This window comes from Triticum aestivum, chromosome 1B, assembly GCF_018294505.1.
Source record: "Triticum aestivum cultivar Chinese Spring chromosome 1B, IWGSC CS RefSeq v2.1, whole genome shotgun sequence".
NCBI classification, from domain to species: Eukaryota; Viridiplantae; Streptophyta; class Magnoliopsida; order Poales; family Poaceae; genus Triticum; species Triticum aestivum.
Window position 1 is genome coordinate 159,077,817 of NC_057795.1, and position 19,970 is coordinate 159,097,786.

Below are 19,970 nucleotides of genomic sequence, written 5' to 3' on the forward strand. Positions count from 1 at the left end.
TTGCTAGAATCGGTGTGATCTTTTTGCTACAACAGGCTAATTATTTTAATGCCCCGTCGACCGCAGCTTACCGGCATAACGGGCTCGCGCATGTCGGGTTGAAGCTTTTTTCCACGCTAGTCCAAGCTTTTCCCCACTCTCTCTGGTTGAAACTGTTTTTCACGGTTGAAGCTTTCTTCATGCCGATTGTAGCAAAAATAAAATCAGCAACAAAACCAGACAAAAACTCCATTAATCTGTTGGATGGTGATGCTGCGACGAACATGCTATGATGGAGGCAACTAGCTGCTGCAACGGCAGAGCCATCCGACGTGCTACCATACGCCCATGTTCCTACGTGGTGGCGGCTGGGTGCAGCGACGACGTCTGCCGGATCCAGCAAGGACCGGTGCTATGAGACCGGCGAGCCAGCAGGGCTTCAAAGTTAGTGGCGGGGACGGCCATGGCGGGCTGAGTGAGTGAGTGAGGCAGGATGTGTTGGAGAACATTTTTTTCCACATGATGTATCAGAGAAGGAAGAAGAAAAGAGGACTAGATCTAACGGCACATGGTACTACAATCGAATGGATACACACTAACCGGCCCAATTTTGGGCCGTGCCGGCGCCTATCACTCGCAAAGACAAACTGGTTTGTTTAGGGCACATTTAGATGTGTCATATTTATTGCACATCTAACTGTTGAGTCAAGTATAAAAAGAAAAAAAAACATCTACATGAATCTTCGTGTAAAATCAATGACATAGAACTTAGATATGCAATACTTATGGCAGATGTGCTTTAGCAAAACTGGAAACAAAAATCATAGTTTTATTAGTCGACGCAACATTGCATGGTGATGCTAGTCCTCAGGGTGGCATGCATTGTCTCCCGTGTCGTGCTCAGGATGGCTTGCATTGTCTCCCGTGCCGTGCTCAGGGTGGCATGCATTGTCTCCCGTGCCCATTGGGAGAGGGGATTTTCTACCATGCACGGGACCTCCCGTGCATGCATCCACCACCTCATTTATTGTTGTGTGGGACCAATAACATCTTCTGTGGTGTTTTCTCTACTCACTAAGTTTTATTTAAATAAATAGATGCCTAATGTATGTTGAAATGAAAGTTTGATTTACATTCTGTTTGCACAATTGTATTTTTCTGACAAGATCTTTAAAACGATACTAATATTGAATATATTTTAGAAATTAGTTTTTAGACAATTAAATCACCATGCTTCAAACTAGTTTTGTACAATTCTTTTAATTCCATGCAAAATATTCAATAATGTTTCATCCTATTTCATAGAAAAAAATCTAATTGTTTCGCTATGGCTCGCCGTATTCCGTTGTGTATCATAATGTTACATTGTGTGCCGATGTGTATCAAATTCATTCTTATATGAATTTTAGTTTTTCACTCTGTCTCACCATGTTTCAGAACATGAATTTTAAAATTTGGTAAAAAAAATTTAAAAGTGGCCTCGTTTTAAAGTTCTCGTCGTCATAAACACAAATATACAAGCGGGTCATAAAATATACTTTTGGTTCAAAAAATAAAGTAGATTCTAACTTGGAAATAAAATGAAAAAGTATGGGATGGTGGAGCCTAGCTGGGACAGTGTACTTTCATGTATCACAGAAAGATGTAGTAAATACCAGCAGCAGCAAACTATCAATGCATGGCATCGGATCTCCAAGAAAAATCAATGGCTCTCGCATGCACAGAACCTCCCGTGCATGGGAGAATTGCTTTTCTCTGCCCATCGGTAGCGAAACCCTAGAATCGAATCGAGGCGGCGGCAAGGTTTTGGATCCCAAATAGGCAAATTTTCTCGTGGGTGGGCGATATTTCCGGTAACCACGGTTACCGAGAAATACCGAACAAATTTGGGACGAAATTTACAGTTGAATTTTGAATTCAAACAATTTTAACTTAGATATAATAATACCTTGAACTGTTTTCAATCAGAAAAGAGGTAGTAGCTCAGTGGTACCTCAGCTACGTGCGCCCTGACCTATGTTGAGGTCGCCAGTTCGATTCTCTGGGCCGTCAGTATTTTACGTTTTTTACTGCCTATTCTGAAAAATCACGTTTTTTACCGCCTATTCTGAAAAATAACAAAAAGAACAGCAAAAAGTGCGGAAAGAGGACTCGAACCAACTACCTAACGAGGCGCATAACAGATGGTTACCACTACGCCACAGTAAGGGAGTCGTTTCAAATAAGAAACAAAGCTAATTTAATGGACCTTGAGCGTTCAAATTCAAATTATTCAAAAAATTCGGTATTTTTTGCTCGGGATAGGTATTTCTCGTGGGGCGGCGAGAAACACGGTAACCGTCCGGTGTCCGTTTTTCTCGGGCGGTACCCAAAACCATGGGCGGCGGCGGAGACGAGCGAAAAGGAAATCGAGGATAAGGCGAGGGAAGAGGCAATCATGTCCCTCCGGCGGGCCGTCGGTTTCCTCCTCACACGGAGGTTCTCGCCGCGGGTGATGCTACTACTCCGTGGCATGCATGCACTATAAACAATCTCCCGTGCCCATTGGTAGCGAAACCCTAGAATTGAATCGAGGCACCGGTGGCGGCAGCGGCGGCGAGCGAGCGAGCGAAAAAGAAATCGAGGATAAGGCGAGGGAAGAGGCAATCATGTCCCTCCGACGGGCCGTCGGTTTCCTCCTCACACGGAGGCTCTCGTCGCGGGTGATCCCAAGGACGGCTCCTGCACGCTCTTTCCACTCCTTGGTGAGTCTCCCTCTCCCCCCGTTGTTTCACTCAGATCTGCAACTCCAGGCTCCCCTCTCATGTTTCTCATCCCGGCCCGATCGATCCAGAAGGATCTCCCCATCGGCGGCGCTGCTGGTGTGGCCGCGGCTGCGTTTGCTGGTGTCGGAGCCTTGGCGGCAGTTCAGTATTTCAGGAAAGGCTCAGATGATGATGAGCCAGGTAGATTCCTCGTATTCGTTAGCCCGGGGTTTCATGTCAGGGACCACCACCTCATGCATATATACTGTCTTCTTGTGCAGCTACTCGCAAGAAAGGGGAGTTCATCTATATATATAAAGAGGAGGAGATGGAAGAGTTGTTTGAGAATTGGATCAAGGAGTTCAACAAGACATACCGAGACAAGAAAGAGAAGGCTATGCGGTTCCAAGTGTTCAAGGAAACCATGAAGTGGATCGAATCACAGCCCCCATCTTCCCATAAGTCTTTGTTTCCAGGAAACTGTTTTGCAGACTTAAAAAGCGAGGAGCTTCCGTGCAGCCAGTCCTGTATCCATGGTTTAGATGACCCAAACAGCGAAGAGTACCGCGAGAACAAGTTTGTCACTGAGAATGTGAAAGGTGGCTTCTTTTGCAATTTGTGACTTTCTTCTGTTGTTTTGGATGTCAAATTGGACCTGTATATTTTGGTTAATATAGGTTAATTATATGGCTTTACCCTGTTTTAGATATCAAACTGGACCATACACTCGTCCCATCTCTAGTTAAACTTGGTTCCCTCCCTCCCTGTAGTTACGCTAGCATGAACATACTCTTCTTCCTTTTTCCGTGGCAGCGTTCGAATTTTCAGAGAAATCTGATCGTGTTATTTCTATGGTTCTGCCTTACATCTTATTATTAATCGTGTAGACTTTGATTCATCCGCGGTGACGAAACAGATAGCAACTAGGTTTGTAGTTGCATTCCAGCCAGTAGGCAGTAGCAACTGTGCACTAAGAGTGAGCGCTTGTGTCTGTACTGATGCTCAAAAAAAAAAACTGTGCACTAATAGCACTGAACACTGACCTAGTTAGTGTTCAGTTTGAACAAGAAAGAAAGTTTTTTCTGTAGAGAATTGAAATATAAATGGAGTAAATTTTATAGCCTTCCAGTCTGCTAACATGTAGCTTTTGCGCGAAAACAGGAGAAGCAATCATATGGAAGCCAGCCGTGAAGCAGGGCCACAAGCAGGCAACTCAAGTCTCTGCCTACAAACGATATCCGGTGCAACTTTTCTTAGCTCCTAGTGTGTCCAATGATCATAATGATTATTGCTGATGGTAACTTGTTAGTCACAAAGCTGAATTTGTTCAGGCTCCGTCCACTTGTTCATATCAACTTTTAATATTTCCCAAATGTAACTAAATTTGAATAACATAATGGGAAAATAGGACTGATCCTGGGGAAGAGGTGCCACCGTTCTTCTGCTAACTCGTGGGAAGAGGTGCTAACGGTGCAGGTGTTCACGCTCCTATACTTGTACCCTTCTATGAATGTAAAGTATCCATGAAAGATAGGCAATCTGGAATTCGTGAAAAAAGTAGGACTGATTGCATTTTACTATAACGATGGTGCTAAAAGATCTCAAGGATGCCATACCACAAGACATGTCGCGATTATCAGTAGTGCCCCGGTTGTTGAACACCGCAGAGATGGATGCCTGCCGCCGCCCCGCGAGAATGAGAATGCATCGCTCGTGGCTTCGGATCAGCTTGTGGCTGAGCAAGCAGCTGCCTCCGCCATAGCTAGGCCTGTGCCTCCTAACGTCTTGTCGGGCTCTCCCTTGTCCGGGCCCTCCAGCGACTCCGACGCCCCCCTGGATGATGTAGACGCCTACCCCGTCTTCGACAACTAGTACTGTCACTATATATGACAAGGGCGATGCTAGGCGCCGGTGCGCCGGCCGAACAGTTTCGGCCGGTCCAGCCCTAGCCGTTGGATGCGCGCGATTAGCCGTCCGATTCCCCGCGTTGACTCCCCCCCTCTTTCTTTCTCTCCTCTCCCGGCCGCCGGCCATCACCCCCGCCTGGACCTCTCTCTCCGCCGCCCCCGCTACTGGATGCAGCGCTCGCCACCGGTCGCCGCGCTCGCCGCCGGTCGCCGCGCTCGCCGCCGGTCTCCGCCATCTTCTCTCATGTTTCTCGCCGGGATCTACATGCAGCAAAAACTTCGCCCGTGGGTTGCAGCTCCCCTCGCTGGTGATGGTCGCGGCTCCGTCAACACCAGTCGCCTGTTGCAGCTCCGGCAGCTTGCAGTCGCGCGCCCCGCCGCTCGTACTCCAGCGCCGCCGCTGAACCCCCTTATTAAAGGTTGTAGCAAAATTCATCAACGGTGGCAGCAAAAAACACCGCCAGTTGAAGCTTTTTTTTTCAACTGTTGATTCCGGTTGTAGCAAAACTTGACGCCAATGGTAGCACGGCAAAATGCAGGTTGCAGCAAAAACCTTCACCCGTAGTAGCAAAAAAAACTACGGTTGCAGCAAAAATCAAACCCCGTCGCCGTCTTTCGCGAGGTTGCAACTCCGCCTTACATGGATGTAGCAAAAACTTCAGCGGTGGTGGCAAAAAACAACTACGGTTGCACCAAAAAATAAACACTATTGCCGTCTTTCGTGAGGTCGCAACTCCGCCTTACATGGATGTAGCAAAAAACTTCAGCGTTAGTAGCAAAAAACTGCTACGGTTGCAACAAAAATCGTCGTTGTCATCATCGCGAGGTCGCAGCTCCGCCTGATGGATGTAGCAAAAAACTTCGCCAGTAGTAACAAAATCCAACTGCGGTTGCAGCTTCTCCTTGTTGTGCAGTTCCATTGAAGCTTTTCTGTCTATGGTTGAAGCTTTTTTCAACAGCTATTGAAGCTGTTTTAGGTGACGGTTGCAACACTGGTATACGCGGGGGTGCATCCAGCCATGGCGGCAGGCGAGGGAGCGCCTGGCCGCCGGCAATGGAGGTCGTGGTCGCCCAGTCGCAGCCCGGGAGGAAGGGGGAAGGGGGGGGGGAGGGGATGCGCCTGCGTGAAGGCTTGAGGTAGGGGATGGATCTGGCCATGGCGGCAGGCAGCCATGGCAGCCGGCGAGGGGAGCCTGGCCGCCGGCGATGGAGGTCGTGGTGACCCAGTCGCAGCTCGGGAGGAGGGGGAGGGGGGAGGGGACATGCTTGGGGAGGCGCTTGCGCGAGGAAGAAGAAGTACACAAGAAAAAAAAATGTTCGCTTGAGGCCCACCTAGCGTGCGTGGAAAAAGAGCGAGCGAGCGAGGGGAACCGGCCGAGCGTTCGGCCGGTGCGCCGATTCCAAACGATTCCCATATGACAAGGGGAAGAACAAGGCGAAGCGGTGATGTCCGAGTTGCGTCTTTTATGTATCTAGCTATCGTATTGTGCTGTGGCATGAACTATAAACTTGATGAACTTGATATGTCTGGTTGTATGAAATGAACTGCTATGTGTTTGTCAATGTTGTGTTAATCTACATTGCATGACCTTGTATAGATTTGGAGATTTAGATATGAGGGAGATGATTGCAGGATGGACAAATAAGGGCCGAGCTCCTCTTATCCGTGGACTATGTGTCAACGGACATATACGAGGGGTCGAGTTTGCCCAAGCCCGTTGGAGATACTCCAGGAGGAGTTGTAAAGTTGTATCAGTCAGCCATAACTAGCCCGTAGGTACGCCTATCAAAGTTTTCATGCATGGGATACTCTTTTTTTTTCTCAAGAGAAACCATAGAACTTTATAGAAGAAGGAAGAAGTTAACATTTACAAGAGGTGTTTGCAAATATGTGCAAGCCCGCCAACACCCACCAACACTACTCACTAAACTAACGCCTCACAAAACGATCTACTCCTCCAGCACCAGCTTGCCTCCACTCCTTGACAAATTGTGCAGTTTAATCTTGTGCTTGTGAATGTTCAGCTTCATGAAATTTGATGCTCTCATGGTCCCGGCGTGGGCGGCATATATTGAGCTGCACATCTGTCAAGCAGGGGCATATATATAATCCCACAACGGTGGTATACATGCCACAATGCTATAGCATCTCTACTTCTCTACTTGTGCAGAAAAAAGTCGTTTTTTGTTATGAAAATGTTGGTTAAGAGTTGTGTTCTACAGTTCTATAACACTCGCATCGTGCTTGAATCCTTTGTTCAGACATATGCCCATCAAATGCACAACTCATATTTTCATCAGGAGATGATCTCCTTTGAGACAATTTCTTTTTCGGTTTTGTTTGGCCAGCACAATTTGCTTGCAATAGATGCAAGTTTTTTTTACACACACAGCACTGGCAACTAACTATACATACAATTAATACAATCCCAACGTAACGAAGCCGGAGCAGTTTCTGCTGTTCCAATCTATAAAACAGCAAAACCATGAAGTATGTGCTATCTTGAGTTGTCCTGAAAAGAAGAAAGATAATTCCAGGTGTCAGTACGACGACAGGGATGACAAGGCTGAACTTATTTCTTCATATATTTAGTAGTAGTTCTGATGCAATATACCTGCGTATCTGTTGTGGAGGAATCATCTAAGATCCTTGCTTCAGATTTCTCGTTCGAGTAACTATCAAACAAGAAGATGATACAGTTTAGTAATCTTGGATGAATGATGAGGCTTGGTAGCATGAGTAATTCTGTGAAATCAAATATGAAAGCACGATCAGAGGCATACGTTGACAAGATGGTGACCCAGATTAATTCGACACAGTCGACCCAGAGAAGTCTTTGTTCGATAGGAACCACACCATACGTAATTAAGTGTGCAAATGGCCATAGCTTCCATCCAGCCTGCAATTACAATTTAGATAGATCAACACTTGAGCTTTCTAATAATGAGTAGCAAGATAAATAAAACGGGCAAAAGGTAATGTACAATACTCTTATATTGCAACACAACTAATCCTATCAATCACATTTCACTTTGTTTCCATTTTCACTCATCCGCCTCCCCCAATTCTTTCACAATGGTGTATCAGATGTATGTGCACCTTCCTTATTTAGTTAATTTACACCCGTTAACACGCGCCTGTAGTTTCTAGTGTACCTAAAAGGCCTGAAGACAATGCTACGCGTCAATAAACGAAGAATGAAGAAGCAAAATGCATCTCACCACTGTATTAATTCGCTCTATGCTCTACATTTTCTAACCGAATAACCGGTAGTATACAATGAAACTAAGATCGTCAGCATTCACAGTCCCAGTGTCAAAAGATACTTAGTCTGGCACAACCACAGAAGCATAATTCACAATTGAGAAGATTAGTGATGCTTACAGTAAGCATGGGGAAGAAGGTGGCCTTGAGCTCTCTGAATATGGTGGATGGAGATTCCCAGCGAAGGAAGCCCAGGGCGACGAAGTAGATGCTGTTCCACAGGGCAGACCAAGCCGTCTGATCAAACGCAACCTTGACAGGCACTGCCCACCAATCCTTGAAAGGGAACAAGGACTGATGCAAGGAAGTGGATGCATTCATGTCAGTTTACACATCAACATCACACAAGCTTGTAGTACGAGTCAGGCTAAGAATCGCAATGGGTACCTCGCAGAAATGGTAGTAGTAGTGCGAAAGGGATCCGTGGAGGGTGAACCCTACAAGGCCAGACCTGAACATACGAGTGCGGTCAAACTCGAAGATGGGTTTCCCTTCGTAACACTGTAAGCAGGAGCAACACAAAGAAGAAGAACTGAATTAGCTATTGCAGCAGCAGAAAGGGGATCAGTCAGCTGTCAGCGAGGGGGAACTGGATTGGATTGGCACCTGGGCTATCCAGTCGCCAAGGGAATAGACGACGCCGCTGATCATCATCTTAGCAAGAACCGGATTGGCCTTGAGGGCCTCCTCGTACGCCGACCAGTTGTGCTCCGGCATGTACCGCAGGATCTCAAAGATGGTCCACCCCTGCACCGACCAAATCCAATCAAGAGAAACAAGGGTTAACCCCGAATCGATCGAGATCATGGCTCGCTATTAGTGGAAGAGAAGAGGCGATTTTGGTTGGAATCAATCGAGGAGGTCCGTCCGTCCGTCCTTACATGCCAGTAGTCCTGGTCAACGGTGAGGAGCTTGGTGAGCGCGTAGGTGCTGGCGCTGAGCACGATGGCGGCGTTGATGCCGCGGTCGAGCATCTTGTTGCCGTCGTCCCCGCCGCCGCCGCCGGGTGCGAACCCCCCGCCCATGTCGCCCTGGAAGGCGAGGCCCTCCGGCAGCTCCTCGAGCAGCCCCGCCGGCACCACCCCGTCTAGCTCGCCGGCCCCGGGCCCCGGCAGCGCGTCGGCCGGCTCCGCCGCGGCCGAGACGCGCAGGGCCCGGCGGAGGCGCCTGGTGGACCCCGCCAGGCGGACGAGAGACGGCGCGGCCGTGTAGGCCGAGGCGGAGAGGTGGCTGCTGGGGATGAGCCGGGTGCAGGCCGGGGAGGTGGCCACGGACGCCGCCATCGCTGCCGCTGCTCTTGCCCCACAGGCACAGCCAAGCTGCTGACCTCCCACCACCACACACGCACGCGCGCGCTGGTTGGCTCTGCCTCTGGCACTTGCTTCTCGCCTTGACTGACGTTGGTGTGTGTTTCGCCTTTGCTTCCGACCGGTGGTTTTATCCGACGGGGCCGCAGGGCAGGTGTCAGCGACCGCGTGAAGCTTGTGGATCTCTCGCGGCCGCGCCGTCGTGCCGAGGACGGGAGTCGGGAGTCGTCTCGGGGTTGTGTGCTCGCCTGAGGCTGCTGCGTGCCGGCCAAGGGTAATCTCGTTGCATCCGGGGGAAATGATTCCGGCCTGAGGCTGAAGACCTGAAGTCGGACCAAACCTCTCTGCCTCATACGGTGACGGTGGGCCACTGCACCACGACAGGGTATCCGAGTTCCAGGTTCCGTGGAGCCCGGCGGAGATTCCACGCCTCCTGTGACCGGTGGTGGCCAACTGCTTCCTTGTGTGGCCGTTGTGTCCTACGCCTCATAAACTGATTTTCCATGTGGAAAACCTACTTAGTACATGTTCTCGTCTTTTTTGTGTGGACAGTAAGTATGCTGTTGAAGAGGGAGGCCTGCCTGAAGAATCACCGGAGCTGAGGTGATGGAAGCCGTGAACCATCACCAGCTAGCTAGCCGCGGTTCTTCACCGACGCACATTGGCAATACCGTCCCCGGATGATTGAAGCCACACGCAGCAGGGCATCACCGGCCGTGCACTTGGTCCATACACGAATGCACATGACATGATGGATCTTTCTACTCGGGCAAGTAACATATCGCTAGTCAAAGGAAATTGCATACGGGGTTACGCGAATCAGCGACATCGTGGTTCAACTGATAAAAGATCTTCGTCAAATATGTGGGAACCAATATGGGCATCCAGGTCCGCTATTTTTTATTGACCAGAGAATTGCTTCGGTCATGTCTACATGATTCTCGAACATATAAGGTCCGCACGCTTAACGTTTAGTGACGCTAGAGTAGTATTGGGATATGTACGTTGGTGAAAGAATGTTGTTAGGAGTCCCGGATGAGATCCCAAATGTAACGAGGAGCTCTGAAATGGTCGGGAGGTAAAATTTATATATAGGAGGTCCTGTTTTGGTCGCCAGAAAAGTTTCGGGCATTATCAGTATTGTACCGGAAGTGCCGAAAGGGGTCCTGGGGTCCATGGGGGGGGGGGGGGCTCCACCTGCCCCCGAGGCCCACATGGGTTGTAAGGGGGCACCCTATCCTACATGGGCCAAGGGTACCATCCCGAAGAGGCCCATGTGCCAAGGAGAGGTGGAGGAGGAAGAGTCCTAAGGAGGGAAGGCACCACCCTTAGGTGCCTTGGGGAGGGAGAACTCCTCCCTTGGTCGCCTCCCCTCCTTAGAGGAGGGGATATGGATGCGACCCAGCCCTCCCCCTTGCCTCCTATATATAGTGGGGGAGAGGGAGGGGCTGAACACCCCAATTCCCACGCCGCGGCGGCAGCCCTACCTCTCCCATAACACTGTTTTCTCCTCAGAGTTCGGACAGCGTTTGGCGAAGCCCTGCCGACACTACACCACCATCATATCCACCACGCCGTCATGCAGGTTGATATCCCATCTACTTCTCCATCCTTGCTTGATGGATCAAGAAGGAGGAGACACCATTGAGCCGCACGTGTGTTGAAGGCGGAGGTGTCGTCCGTTCGCTACTTCATTTGATTGGATCGTGAAGAGTATGACTACATCAACCACGTAATATAAGCTTCCGCTTAATGGTCTATGAGGGTACATGGACACACTCTCCCCTTTCGTTGTTATGATTCTCATAGATAGATCTTGGGTGATTTGTAGGAAAAAAAATTGATTTTCATGCAACGTTCCCCATCAGGTTTTACCTTAATGATCTTTAGTAGTTGCAGATGCTTTCTAGAGTTCCAATCATAAGTTCATATGATCCAAGTATGGAAAATATGTTAGCTCATGCCTCTCCCTCATATAAAATTGCAATAATTATTACCGATCTTGTTATCCATTGCCTAGGAAAATCTCGCAAATCCTACCACCACTTTTCCACACTCGCTATACTAACTTAATTGTTCTTTTATTAAAACAGCACCTAACTTTTATTTTCACATTCTTTATTATCTTGCAAACATATCCCACTACACCTACAAAGTACTTCTAGTTTTATTACTTGTTTCAAGGTAAAGCAAATGTTGGTGTGCGTAGAGTTGTATCAGTGGTCGATAGAACTTGATAGAGTATTAATCCTACCTTTAGCTCATCATTGGGTTCGACACTCTTACTTATCAAAAGAGGCTACAAACGATCCCCTATACTTCTGGGTTATCAAGACCTTTTTCTGGCGCCGTTTTCGGGGTGCAATAGCGTAGGGGTGAATATTCTTGTGTGTGTGTGTGTGTGTGTGTGTGCTTGTTTGCTTTATCACTAAGTAGTTCTTTTTTATTTTCAAAGTTGTTTTATATCTTTAGTTATTGATACAGAACACGAAATACCAAACAATTAGTTATACTTGTTGGGGATATAACTATTAGGTATGACCCGCCCAGGAGGGGCCGGGTTATACATGTGAAGACTCTTGAAGCCCAAGACAAAGTCTGAAGAAGGTGGTTCAGTTAAGGGCCCAAAGCCCAAAGGCGACTTAAGGCCCGTAGAGATAAACCGCCGCATGTACATGACTTGTATTGTAAGGCAAGAATAGTCGGAGACCGAGCCAGGCACTGTTTATGAGCCGTCCGGGACTCAGAGGGCCGCTGTGCGTCGACCTCTATATATAAAGGGACGACCCGGCGGCGGTTCAGGGCAAGTAACATAAGATCGAGAGTTAGGTCAAGCGGTTTCGCTCCCTGGTAATTGAGACATAAGCAATCCCACTCAAAACTGGATCGTAGGATTTTACCTTCACCGTAAGGGGCCGAACCAGTATAAACCCCGTGTCATTTGTCTCGATTAACCCCTTTAAGCTTTCTAGTTGCGATGGCTCCACAACTAAGTCCTTTCACTAGGACATCTGATGTGACAATTCCACGATAGTTGGCGCCCACCGTGGGGCCAGCGCACGGTGGATTTGAGTTCTTGAAGGGCAGCTTCGAAGGGCTCAAGGGATACGCTATGGGCCGGATGACCAAGAGTCGTCGCGGCAAGCTCTACATCGATGACGCAGGCTGGGGCCTCTACGCCGGCTCAATTGAGTACGGGTACCGGGTCCCTTCGGCAGAATCCACGTCTTCATCGGCAAGATCGGCGAGCCGAGCCCTGAGTCAGACATCTGCACCGACCTCGTCGAGACGGCTCAGCATGCGAGACCCGCCCGGGCTCAGCCTGCCGGGAAGCGTGCCTTCATGGGATGCATCCACGGAGGAGGACTTTCTGAAGGATCTGCATCTGCCGGTGAGACGGCCATCTACTCTGATGTCGAGTCGTCCACAGGTGAGACGGATTCGTTGTATCAATTGCAAGATGGCGGGCTTGGGGGCTATTCCGATGGCAGCAGTATTCCGGACCTCCTTGAGCCGCCGAGTAGAGTTGGGATCTTCATGGCTAGCACGCAACCCGTTCAAAATTCTACGACTGCGGCAGAGATAACCTCCTGGTCAGCGGCAGCCGGGGCAGGAGGCCCTCTGCGCCCGCCGGCTCAGGTGCTGATGGATCTCATGGTTAAGATGACCGCTCTGTTAGCCTCCGCGGTTAACCCGCGGATCAAGCTCAACATGATGCGGAAGTGGCATAGTTAAAACAAGATATAATGCAGGCTAAGGAAGACCTGGCACTGGAAGATGTCAGGATGACCGCAGAGCGGGCGGCTCTGGACGCTCAGGCTCAGCGGATTCAGGCGCAGGCTTTTCGGCTCACGATGGATCAGAATGCATCCAATGAGGTCATGAGGAGAAGATACCAGAAGACTCAATCTCGGCTGCCTCCGGTTTACGATCCTCGAAACCTCTTCCATACACCCAGTGCAGGGCCCAGTAACCGCTGGAGATATACCGGGTTATAGCACCTAGGGCTGGAACGCCGGTTCAGCCACGTATGATGGAACCTCCCCGAATGAATACTGCTCCGCCTCAGTATGTACCAACACCACCGGGTCATTACTCTAACCCTTTGGAGAACATGATTGCTACGGCGGCATGATTGGCGACTCTCCCAGTGGAGGGCGACTCTCCGACGGCAACTTGAAGTGTCAGAGAGCTGCTTCAGACGGCTTTGGCACAGCAGGAGGCGTACTCGTATAGCTGAGACAGGATTCATTTGACCCCTCGTCCAAGCCGGAGCCCGAGTTATAGCAGGCACATGGATTTAGCAGCCGTTTCAAGCAACGCTCGGCGCCGTGACCAGCCGGGCGGGCATGACCGGGCACGTGGTGGAGCTCTTAACTTGGTTGATCAAGACAGAATACGTCAAGAGGCTGAGCGGGCGGCTCAACAGGCGGCTGAGCAGGCGACTCAATGGGCGACTTACCAGTCTTTTGTGGTTTACCCGACGACTTCTATTGAGGCAGGCGTGACCACTAGGACCGGAGGTGTCCCTTGTCTGGTGCCGGCTCTGCGTAACGAGCGTTTGCCCAAGGATTTCAAGGGGCCTCGAAAGGTGCCTAACTACACGGCCGACTTACAGCCTGGGGCATGGATTGAAAGCTATGAGATGGCTATGGAGCTGCTGGAAGTCAGTGACGCTGCGATGGCCAAGTACTTCACCATGATATTGGACGGGACGGCCCGTACTTGGTTGAAGGGGCTGCCGCCTAATTCCATTGGTTCATGGGCAGAGTTAAAAGCCTGGTTCATTCAGAACTTCAAAGATACTTGCAAGCAGCCCATGTCAATTGTGGATTTGACTAACTACAAGCAAGATGAGGGTGAGTCCACAACCCATTGGGTGCGCCGGGTCAAGGCCATAATACATTCGTCTGATAAGATGGATGCCAGCTCTGCAGTCTTAATGTTGGAGAAAAATTGTTGTTTTGCGCCTCTGAAGATGAAGCTGGGTCGGCTCAAGCGTGATTGTAATGACATGGGCCAGCTGATGGCGGCTCTAGTCAAATACACCGATTCCGATAGTACGAAGGATCCCGAGTCTGATGATGAGAAGACAGGGAAGGGAAAGAAGAACGACAATGCCAAGGGTCCTCAGCATAACCCGGCAAATCAAGGAGGTAATAATAAACGTAAGGCTGATGGTAGTTTGGAGTATGTGGCTAACACCAGTGCGCAGGGCAGCAATCAGCGGCATAAGGGGAGACCACCTCCTTGGTCCGGCGGGTCAAGCCCCACGCTTGAGCAGTTACTGAATGAGCCCTGTCCAAGGCACGACACTCCGCAGAAGCCGACCACTCACTTGTGGAAGGACTGTACGATCATGAAGGCTTTCAAGAATTCCAACATGTTCGACGTAATCATGGGCCGGGTGGCGGCTTAAGTGGCGGCGGCTTTCATGGCCCGGGTGGCGGTTCAAATTCCAATTTTCAAAGCCCTCAGGGCAATCAAGGTGGTTATAATCAGCAATCTGGCTAGGGTGGTCAGCAGCAACAGCAAGGTGGATATCAGAGTAATCCAAAGCAGCTGAATAGTGGACAATATCATGTGTTTACCACCGGTTTGTGCAAACGGGACTAGAAGCTTCATAAGAGGGTTGTGAACATTGCTGAGCCAGCAGTTCCTCGTTATTTGAGATGGTCTGAGCAGCCTATTCTATGGAGTAGGGAAGATCATCCTCCCCGGGTTGACAATCCGGGTCACTTGGCCTTGGTGGTGGCACCTCAGGTTGGTGGATACAAATTCACTAAGGTGCTCATGGTGGAGGCAGTAGCATCAATATCCTCTATTATGAGACTTTTCGCCGCATGGGTTTGACTGACAAAAATCTCAAGACTTCCAACACTGTTTTTCATGGAGTGGTACCTGGTAAATCGGCATACCCAGTGGGTAAGATTGAGCTGAAGGTAGCCTTTGGAGATGAGCATGATTCTAGGGCTGAGAAGTTAACCTTTGAAGTGGTCAAAATCAAGAGCCCGTATCACGCCCTGTTCGGACGGCCGGCTTATGCCAAGTTCATGGCACGGTCATGTTATGTTTATTTGCAGCTCAAGATGCTGGGTCATAAAGGCACCATCACAGTGCATGGAAGTAGGAAGATAGCCTTGGAATGTGAGAAAGGCGATGCTTCTTACATTGAATCTGTTTGTGCAATAGAAGAGTTGAAGTTCTACAAGGACAATGTTGACCCGGCAGACATGGCATGTTTGAAGAAACCAACCATAGAGCATAAGCCGGTAAAGAAGTTTAAGTCGGCCGATGACACTAAGCTTGTTGATTTTGTTCCAGGCGACTCATCTAAGCAGTTCAGTATCAGTGCCAATCTGGATCCCAAATAGGAAAGTGCGCTCATCGAGTTCATCCATGAGAACTGGGACATCTTTGCATGGAAGCCTTCTGACATGCTGGGTGTACCGAGAGAACTCACTGAGCACACTCTAAATATTAATCCAAAATTTAAGCCAGTCAAGCAGTTTCTTCGGCGAGACAATGAAGAGAGACGTAAGGTCATTGGCGAGGAAGTGCCTGGCTCTTGGCGGCCGGGTTCATTATTGAAGTTTTTCATCCAGAGTGGTGGGCTAACCCGGTGCTGGTGCTTAATAAGAACGACACTTGGCGTATGTGTGTGGATTACACGGATTTAAACAAAGCTGCGAGTGTTTGAGCTTTTTGGATGCTTACTCTGGTTATGATCAGATCAAGGTGGCAGTTAAGGACCAGGAGAAGACGACTTTCATTACTCCGTTTGGAGCCTTCTGCTATGTGTCTATGCCTTTTGGGCTTAAGAGTGCCCAGGCGACTTATCAGCGGTGTGTACAGAATTGTCTTCACAATCAGATTGGGCGCAATGTTCATGCTTATGTGGATGACATTATGGTGAAGTCCAGAGAGAAGGAGACCTTGATAGATGATTTGAAGGAGACCTTTGATAATCTCCGGGTCTACAAGATGATGCTTAACCCGGCCAAGTGCGTTTTTGGTGTGCCAGCAGGCAAGCTTTTGGGTTTTCTGGTTCCAACAGAGGCATTGAGGCTAACCCGGAGAAGATCAAGGCAATCACCTCTCTGTCTAAACCGGTGTGCATCAATGATATTCAGCGTTTGGCAGGTCGTATTGCTACTTTAAGCCGCTTCATAAGCCGGTTAGGTGAGAAGGCCATACCACTGTATCAAATGATGAAGAAGATAGATGATTTTGTCTGGAGTGATGCTGCTAGCGCTACCTTTGAAGATTTGAAGAGACAGCTAGCTGAGCCACCGGTCCTTGTTGCTCCCATTGATAAGGAGCCGTTATTATTATATGTGGCTGCTAACACACGGGCTGTCAGTGTGGCCATCGTGGTGGAGCGCAAGGAGGCTGGCAAGGAACATCCGGTTCAACGACCGGTGTACTACATCAATGAGGTGCTTATTGAGTCCAAACAAAGGTATCCACATTGGCAGAAGCTCGTTTATGGGGTGCTCATGGCCATCCGGAAGCTTAAGCAATATTTCCAGGGTCATCCCATCACTGTGGTTAGTTTTGCTCCTTTAGGAGATATCATTAAAAATAGAGAAGCCACAGGACGGGTCGCCAAGTGGGCCATTGAACACGGGCCTCATGGTTTAAAGTGCATGCCACGTACTGCTATCAAGTCTCAAGCACTGATGGACTTCATCAACAATTGGACAGAACTGCAGATGCCTGAAGAGAAGCCAGACAACACATATTGGACTATTCACTTTGATGGGTCCAGGCAACTGGAGGGCTCGGGGGCTGGAGTTGTTTTAGCTTCCCCTCGAGATGACAAATTTTGTTATGTGCTACGGTTGATGTTTCCCTGTACTAACAATGCAACTGAGTATGAGGCCTTGCTCCATGGTCTTCGGATGGCTAAGGAGATGAATTTAATCCGGGTAAGGTGCTTTGGTGACTCAGATTTGGTGGCTCAACAATTCTCAGGCAAGTGGAATTCCAAGGATCCTCTCATGGCGGCTTATCGCCGTGAGGTTGATGTCATTGCTGGACATTTCAAGGGTTACCAAGTGGAGCACATCGACCGCAGAAAGAACGAGGCAGCTGATGCCTTAAGCCGGTTGGGGTCACAGCGTAAGCCGGTGCCGCCTAATACTTTCTTGGATATTCTGCATAACCCTTCTGTCAAGTTGCCTACATAGGAAGACTTGGTTGTTCCTGACCCAGAAGCCCAATTGGTGGCGGCTCTTCACGTCATCCCAGATTGGACAGTGCCATACTTGGCTTACATGACCCGGGGCGAGTTGCCTGAGGATGAAACCTTGGCTAGGCAGATAACCCAGCGATCTAAGTCAATGACAATTGCCAATGGCGAGTTGCATCATCGCAGTGTCTCTGGGGCATTTCAGCGTTGTGTTTCTCCTGAGGAAGGTCAAGAAATTCTTCTTGACATTCATGAAGGAGATTGTGGCCATCATGTCGGGTCAAAATCCCTTGTGACCAAGGCTTTCTATCATGGATTTTATTGGCTGACGGCTCATAGGATCTGGTCAGTAAATGTGACGGTTGTCAGAAGTTCTCGAGACGTGCTCACTTGCCGGCTGAAGAGTTAAGGATAATTCCAATTACTTGGCCGTTTGCAGTCTGGGGGCTTGACATGGTTGGGCCTTTCAAAAGGTCCAAAGATAAAAAGACCCACCTCTTGGTGGTGGTTGACAAGTTCACAAAGTGGGTTGAGGTAGAGCCAGTTAGTAAGTGTGACGCAGCCACGGCGGTTCAATTCATGAAGAAGGTGATATTTCGTTTTGGCTTTCCACACAACATTATAACTGACAATGGTACTAATCTGTGTAAAGGCGCCATGGAAGAGTTTTGTCAATGTGAGCATATTCGGCTTGATGTTTCATCAGTAGCTCACCCCCAATCTAATGGTCAAGCTGAGAGAGCCAATCAAGAAATCTTGAAAGGCATCAAGCCCTGGCTCTTGGTCCCCTTGCAACGGATGCCGGGTTGTTGGGTTGAGGAGTTACCCTCTGTGATATGGAGCATCTATACTACTCCTAACATGTCTACGGGCTATGCGCCTTTCTTCATGGTTTACGGAGCCGAGGTGGTTCTCCCTAGTGGCATCCGTCATGACTCGCCCTGCGTGGCGGCTTATGTTGAGGCTAACAATGAACAAGCGCGTCAGGATGCACTTGACCTGTTAGATGAAAAGTGAGACCTGGCAGCAGCCTGATTGGCGACTTACCAACAAGACCTGTGCCGCTATCACAGCCGCCGGGTGAAGTCCAGAACCTTTCAGGAAGGTGATTTGGTGCTCCAGCTCATCCAGGATCAAATTGATGCACACAAGTTATCCCCACCTTGGGAAGGGCCCTTTGTGGTCAGCAAGAACTTAAATAACGGGTCATACTACCTTGTCGATGTTCGAGAGCACAAAGACTCACGTAAGTCGGAGGAGGAGACCCGCCGACCGTGAAATATCGCTCATCTACGACCTTACTACACTTGAGCCACCGGCTCTCGTGATGTGCATATTTTGACGATGTATATATTATGATAAGTAATAAAGCAGGACCTCTGTTCTTTTCATCCTCAATGATCATGTCTTTATCATTGTCATTTCCAATGACCAATTGGGGGCTGATCGTATTCGAATCTAGCTTAACCCTCTTCGTCTGGCTCATGATCGTATTCGAATCTAGCTGCTAAAACTCATGATCACTAGGGGGCTTCCTGTTCAAACATAGGTCATATTCGAAACAAAGAGAACATATCTATCGGTACCCTCTTGATCGGCACACTGCCAAGCTCACTAGGGGGCTTCTTGATCGTATTTGAATCATATCTCAACCCCTTTTGGGAACCGACTTTGATCGTATTTGAATTAGAGTCGTTAAAAAACTCTCAAGGTCATTAGGGGGCTTCCTATTCAAACATAGGTCCTATTCGAACCAAAGAGAACATAGCTGTCGGTACCCTCTTGATCGGCGCAACGCCAAAGACACTGGGGGCTACATGATCGTATTCGAATCCTAGCTCAACCCCTTTGGAATGGTTTACTGATCGTATTCGAATCAGAAGCCTCGATTGTTTCTTTTTATTTGGTTTAAGTTTTATTTGAAAGCAGCCTTTATTTGACTTGAGACTTTTTTGTTCAAAGATTTAAGGGCAAGTGTGGTTAAATTTAACCCGGCTTGATTTTGGATGATAAGTCACCAACATATGAGAATCATCATATATTTGGAAGTGTTGGTTTCCAAAGATTGGGTCATCACCCTTACTGTTCGGGTCACATAAACCAGCAGTACAAACCCAAAGATCACAGGTATGATATCATAGTTGTGTTTCAAAATTATATTTCACAACAGGCTTATCTGTGACTCTTTTTCCATATTAATGGTTATATGTAAAGATATTATGACCTGCCTTGCGGTAAGCCGCCAAGGGATCTTGTGATCTATTTCTGTGTGCAGGATAGTTTAGAGATTTGCTAAAGCATAAGGAAAACAGATGGTAAGTAAAATACGGGTGAATATAATATGGCGGCTTAACAGTGTTGAGCACCAAACACGTGCACGATGGCACGGCAAAACAAAGTTATTTCTACCCTATTACATGACTCCCCGAGTCCAAATGATTAATATTGTTTTCCAGCGGATCACAGGTATGACCCGCCTAGCGGATTAATTCTCGTGTTGACCTGAAGCGTTCGAGTCAGCCCTCTCCGCCTCTTCGCCCTGTTCCCTTTCCTAGAAGGTTGATGATGACCAGT

The 19,970-nt window shown here is 48.7% G+C and overlaps 2 protein-coding genes across 2 annotated transcripts; one reads left to right on the forward strand and one right to left on the reverse strand.

The window, feature by feature from the left end:
* The first annotated feature begins 2,333 nt into the window (after positions 1–2,333).
* On the forward strand, positions 2,334–4,143 carry LOC123088690 (uncharacterized). Its single transcript, XM_044510916.1, has 4 exons — positions 2,334–2,723; positions 2,813–2,924; positions 3,005–3,322; positions 3,885–4,143. The coding sequence occupies exons 1-4, from the start codon at positions 2,496–2,498 to the stop codon at positions 4,016–4,018; spliced, it is 792 nt and encodes a 263-aa protein (XP_044366851.1). The 5' UTR covers positions 2,334–2,495; the 3' UTR covers positions 4,019–4,143.
* A 2,760-nt stretch (positions 4,144–6,903) lies between these two features.
* LOC123113411 (protein SYM1) lies at positions 6,904–9,518 on the reverse strand. Its single transcript, XM_044534641.1, has 7 exons — positions 8,777–9,518; positions 8,502–8,642; positions 8,283–8,396; positions 8,016–8,189; positions 7,415–7,530; positions 7,246–7,306; positions 6,904–7,143 (listed from the first exon to the last, which is right to left on the reverse strand). The coding sequence occupies exons 1-7, from the start codon at positions 9,176–9,178 to the stop codon at positions 7,129–7,131; spliced, it is 1,023 nt and encodes a 340-aa protein (XP_044390576.1). The 5' UTR covers positions 9,179–9,518; the 3' UTR covers positions 6,904–7,128.
* Positions 9,519–19,970: the final 10,452 nt, after the last annotated feature.